Below are 5,584 nucleotides of genomic sequence, written 5' to 3' on the forward strand. Positions count from 1 at the left end.
AAGTGAAACAATTTCATAGAAATAATTCAGAATGAAAGAAATAGCTATTGTACAGTACAGTATAAAATAGAAATTGAACTTTATGTCTGGGATGAATTCTAGCAGTGATGTGAGAGTTGGCATTACAAGTGGGATTTGTTTTGGTGAATTATAGATTTGGTAAGTTGTCTGAGCTAAGGCTTTAGGCTCCGTTCAGCACTGGTAAAGGAGGACAGACATGTCCTTCCTTCTCTTCTAAAGTAAGTGGACTAAAGTGCCATTTATTTTACCACTTTTTGTAGAGGTTGCCTAGATGACTGGCCAAGACAAGGCTGAAGATCTAGATGGCGGAAGTTAGACAAAGTGAATCTTGTCTCTTTGTTGGTATAATTTTCCATGGTCACTGCATTCCTTCATTACTGTTAGAGTTGGCTAGGAATCTCTGAACAAAATAAATTCCTCATGAGGAAATGCCAGTTCCACCAGGTGTCATCTATCATGGAAATGTCCCCATTGAGAAACCCGCTTGGTTTCCAGCTGCTGAGGAGACCAGGCTTCCAGTGCTTGTGGCCTCAGTACCGACACACCTTACAGTCTTGCCTTACAGGTGTGACTCTGGGGCCACGCAGGCCTTGGCAGGATTAACATTCATTTATATTACCATTTTAAATTGTTACTGATCTGTTTTAAAGGTGGAGGAGATTTTGTATAGAAAGTGATAACATTTAACAACCTAGGTATTCTATTTTTTTCTAATTTTGATTAAAAAAACCACTGTTATCTAGTGAAACTTTCATAGAGAAAACCAAAAACTGGTGAAGGAACTGGTGAAAATGTGATACCATTTCCTGTACCAACCCTTGCCTCTATTTCCATCTTGCTTATTGGAAGGAGAGCCCTAAAACATAAGTATTGCTGCTCCAACTGAAAGCCTTAGATCAGGTCCTTAGGCCTATGACACTTAGAGTTGTGACTCTTCTCTAGCTTGGTGTTTCATCCCGCAAAGGGATGAATTTAGCACTCTGGAAGAAGTTCCCCACAATCTATCTGCTCATTAGCTTGTTGTCCTTGGGGTACAGCTGACTTTTGTAAGAGAAAATGCAAGTGGTTAGTATCACATATCCAGTGAAAGTTGTTCCTGTTTCTGTATTGCAGTGGTTAACTGCATTTAAACCTTACACTAGCCTAACTATCCCTCCTTCCCATAGGTTGTTGCCTAGGAAAGTTTGCAGATATATTTGTTTTTTATAGAACATAAATTTAATAAAGTAAAGAATTTGAGATTTACCAAGTTTATTTTTAGAGAAGAAAAATGTTTTGAACTAACTTGAGTGTTCTTGATTGAAAAGGAAGAAAAACATGAGTCACAGCCTGGGAACTGGGCACATCATTGTGTTGCATTACTTTTCTTTTTTTAAACTCTTCTTTTTTCTTGTGTAAATTAAGTCATATCTATGTCCATGGGTGCACTGAATATGCTAGGCCCAGTGGGCTCCACAGGATTGAGAGAAGATAAAATTATGTGTGTTAGCTGGATGTTTGTTTCATTGACTTAGATGTCGCCTGCCAAGGGATTCTAATCAGGTCACTGATTAAATTGTTTAATTGCTGTATTTATTTTTTTTAAAGAAAATTCATACATAAGGTTTGTATTTAGTATAAACAGATAATTTAACAATGATTTTTTACATAGTTGTATATGTTATTGATAATCTTTCAGATTCAAAAATCTTAAATTTGTTCCAAATCCTACTGCACCTGTAAGATCTCAGTTGAAACTTACCCTTAAAATAAAATCATGGTGTTGATCACCATTTCTGATAAATCTGTACTATTGAATCATCTCAGCAGAATCCTAATCCTTGGCTTGACTTACTCTCCAAGACTATTCAGGAGCCCAGAAAACTGTAGGTCATTCTTGTCCTGGCTTATTAATTGTTGAGCTTCTCTCCTCAGCTCTGAACAACCCTCCACTGAGCTGGGCTGTATGGACATTGGTGTCTTGCCAACATCTCCTGTTTCCCAAATGATTGCATCTTTATTTCTATTCACTGCAGCTCACTTAAATACATCCTTTGTATTTGGCACTCTCATGTTCTTACCCTTGCAGGCTTCTGCTGCCCTATAGTTCACTCCCACATTCTTGCAATTGAGTTTGATTCTCCACACACTAAAACACCTTTTTCACTTTGCCACTCTGAGTCTTGCATGGATATGAGCATCTTATCCAAATAATATGCAAGTAGAGGAGTCAGCTTCTTTTACATGTGCCATTAAGATAAAAGACATCTTGTTTCCTCATCTATTAAGAAAATAGAAGTGGAGACTGCCTTCCTGCCATACTGTAGATATATTTTTAAAGAAGGTGAAAGAAAACATTTTGTTTGGTCGTGTAAGCCTGGACTTCATAACATAGAGAAAAATGAACTGCATGGAGTACTTAGCTAGTGGCAGAGGAAAGTGTTGCCCTAACGGAGTAGGGTACATTTTCCCTAACACTTTAGAAAAATGTCACTTTTTATTTTCATATGATCACTGTTTGGGGATCTGTTCTCTCAGTTTCTGTTTTGCTCACGTTCCCTCTCCTATTTCCATCACAGATTCTTTTTATTCTGCTAGACAGCAATTTGAAGAGCAATGAACGAATAGTGTCATTCTTCAAACTAAAGAAGTCTCAGCTGCCAGCCCTAGCTATATTCCATGCACCAGATGAGGAGCAGGATGTGTTGACTCTGGATGAAGTCTCTGTTGAGCGTGTGCAGGACTTCTGTAATCATTTCTTACAAAGAATGGAGGAGGTAAAGTAGGACTCCTGTACAATCTACAGGAAACTGAGATCTTGTAGGACGATGGGGTTTCTCACAGGGCTCATGAAGAATGTAACTTCAGTTTCTTGTACTCCTCCTCACCCCTGCCACCCTCTCTTTCATTTTCATTTGCACCTGAATATCAGAAAAGCATTAGATCTAGAGCAGAGCAGAGATGGATGTCTTTGCAGTCTCTTTCTTCATTGACCTCTGCCTTCTAGACTACAGCAAGAAAACTTCACTGACCTCTGCAGCTGTATGAAGGTCTCATTGAAGTGTCTATTTCTGGGAACAGTGGCTGGGGAGACAGAGTAAAGGGTGATTTTGGACACTGAGAATGGGGGTGGTGGGTGGCAGCACATAAGAGAGGATCAGAGAGACTAGTGGCATGGATAGGAAGGAAATCTGTCAAGAAGGCCACGGAACAGAGTATACAGACAGGGTTCAGGACTCTACCAGAGGTCTCTGCTGAGAGAGGGACAACTTAATTTCCATGTTCATTCAGTGTTACGAGTTCTTGCTCTGTCAAAGTTCATCTTCCTGTAACAGAGAGGCTTTGTGTGTCAGGACCTTGTGTTGTGCCAGTGAAATGGGATAGGCAGAGCAGTAGCATAGACAGCAGAGGGAGGCATTTAAGTTGTTTTTTTTTTTCCTTTTATCACTAAGCTGAGAAACTGAGCAATGTCAAAACTGATTTCATGACTCTCATGTGTTTTAGAATGAAGATGAACCTGAGGAGAAGGTCTTCAATGAGGAACTCTGATTCTTTCTCAGCCAACAGGATGACTGTGCCCAGAATCACCTGTTTCTGGTGTATGACGAGTTCACTGAACCCCACAGCTCAGGAATTCCTGAGATAGTAGGATTAAGGGGCCAAGTCAGTCACAGATTCCCATCTCTATGCTATGTACATATATGTTGTCTGTCCTCACTAGAAATCTCTTCTCCCTTCTCATTTGTTGGCTCCAGCTCTCTTTTCTCAGTACTCCGGGAGCTCTGGTATTGCCCTGCACTCTGTCCTTCCATGCCACATCTGTGGGAGCAAAGGGTGCTATAGCAAAATGGCAATATCAGAGATAAAGCTTGTAGTTCCCAGAGATGTGTTATCCTCATTCTCTTTGCTTTTGGTGCCATGCTGGGATCCACTGTCAGCCTCTACTGACACTAAGAACAGATTGGCTGCTTGACATCACGTGGATTTTTTCATTTAGTTTACTAAATAAAGCAGAAAGTGAATAGCTTGAATTTTTATGCAAATATGTGATTTTCCACTCCCCATGTCTTTCACTACAGGACAAAGCCTGTGTATTTCTGAGTGAGTAACTTCAAAAATCTTTCTCTGAATTTAACCAGGCTTGCAATGCCTAACCAGTCAGTCTGGTTGCTAAGAATCATTCTCTGTGGACTGGACCCATCAGCAACAGATATTTCCACCAGGATGAGAGATTTCTGTGGAGGTTTGGGATCAGAACAGCACTGGGTACAGCAGGCCTGAGCTGGTGCAGCAAAAATGAATGAGCCCAAGATGCAGATTGAGGCTAAATGGAATAGGATCTGTAACAGAAGGGCAGTACAAAGTTGCATCACAAGATAGAGGATATCTCCACACCGCATTAGAGGGAAAGGCTGATGTCTGTCTATTGACCTCAGACATCCCTTAGAGGTCTCAGTGCAGGTGTACAGGGGATGAGGACTTTGCAGGCGAGGCAAAGAACTCCCTGTTCTGCTATGCTAGATGCATGCAGTAGGCTTGGTTCATACTTGGCTCAGCATCCTTTGGCATGAAGTATGGATACTCCTGTCAAACAGTGACTGCATAGTCTCTCAAGGCTTGAGAGACTTGGCTTGGGACAGGGACCATAAGAGGCGTGGAGCTGAGAAACCTCAGCACTTTCTCAAAGATTGGAAACTGTTCATGTGGATGAGGCAAGCACAGCTCCCCACCACAGAGGGAGAAGTCAGGAGCTGGAAGGGATGTAAAGTAACTGCCAGCCACTGTGATGAGGGCCACAGCAGGGAGGCTCTCAGTACAAGAGGCAAGTGCCAGACCTGCGTTAGCTCTTGCCTCTTCCATATGGATCAAGCTGATACCTTTCATCTCCCTAAGACTGTGTCTCCCATGCAGCTGGACTGATCTCCTTTAGTGCTTTACCCTCCCTTCTCTTCTGCTTACCTAAAGCAAGCCCAATGCTCTAACAAGTGGTATGGGGAATCAACTGCTGCATATGTCCAAGGAAGAGCGATATAAGCAAAACAGTATTCAGGATTGTGCCTTGTGTTGGCAAGGCTGGGAAACTGTCTCCCTGCACAAAGAGCTCTCTCGTAAGAGGCAGGGCAGTGGGCAATACAGGCTCTCAGAAGCTCCATGGTTAACGCAATAGCCAAGAATTGTTTCCTAAATAAGGTAGTTCAGAAAAGAGCAGGAAAAGAGGGAGGGGAGGAGAGAGAGGTAAACCAGCTCTGTCTGTTCAGCTCTCCCCTTGTCACAGCTGAGTGCTCCCTAACCTCTGTTTGCATGTTGCCTATGAGAAACTATGGTGTTGCTTCTGGACACAGCTAGATAATAACACTGAAGATGTCAAGGGAGAGGTGAGTTTGCAGCGTTGCGTGCTGCGTATTTCTCTCTTTAGGCTGGTAAAACTGAAGGCACCTGCCATCAGTGCATAAAACTGTTTTACTCATGTGTCTTCTCTTCTGAGCAACCATTTCACAGTGACCTTCTGCCACTAGCATGTGGTCCCAGAAGTGGAGATGTCTTCAGCTGCAGCCTACACCACCATAAGTTTTGGCCCATGGGT

General features: G+C 42.2%; 1 protein-coding gene across 1 annotated transcript in view; it reads left to right on the forward strand.

The window, feature by feature from the left end:
• The window catches only part of ERP27 (endoplasmic reticulum protein 27), a gene marked incomplete at its 5' end in the record, with an annotated part of 10,751 nt that extends 7,202 nt beyond the window's left edge, over positions 1 to 3,549 (forward strand). The window contains 2 exons of the mRNA XM_010179810.1: positions 2,580 to 2,777; positions 3,505 to 3,549. Coding sequence (XP_010178112.1) covers positions 2,580 to 2,777; positions 3,505 to 3,549 — 243 coding nt within the window. The remainder of the gene's footprint in view (positions 1 to 2,579; positions 2,778 to 3,504) is intronic.
• Between the last annotated feature and the right edge of the window lie 2,035 nt (positions 3,550 to 5,584).

This window comes from Mesitornis unicolor, unplaced genomic scaffold (genome assembly GCF_000695765.1).
Source record: "Mesitornis unicolor isolate BGI_N332 unplaced genomic scaffold, ASM69576v1 scaffold48372, whole genome shotgun sequence".
In the NCBI taxonomy this organism is placed as follows: Eukaryota; Metazoa; Chordata; class Aves; order Mesitornithiformes; family Mesitornithidae; genus Mesitornis; species Mesitornis unicolor.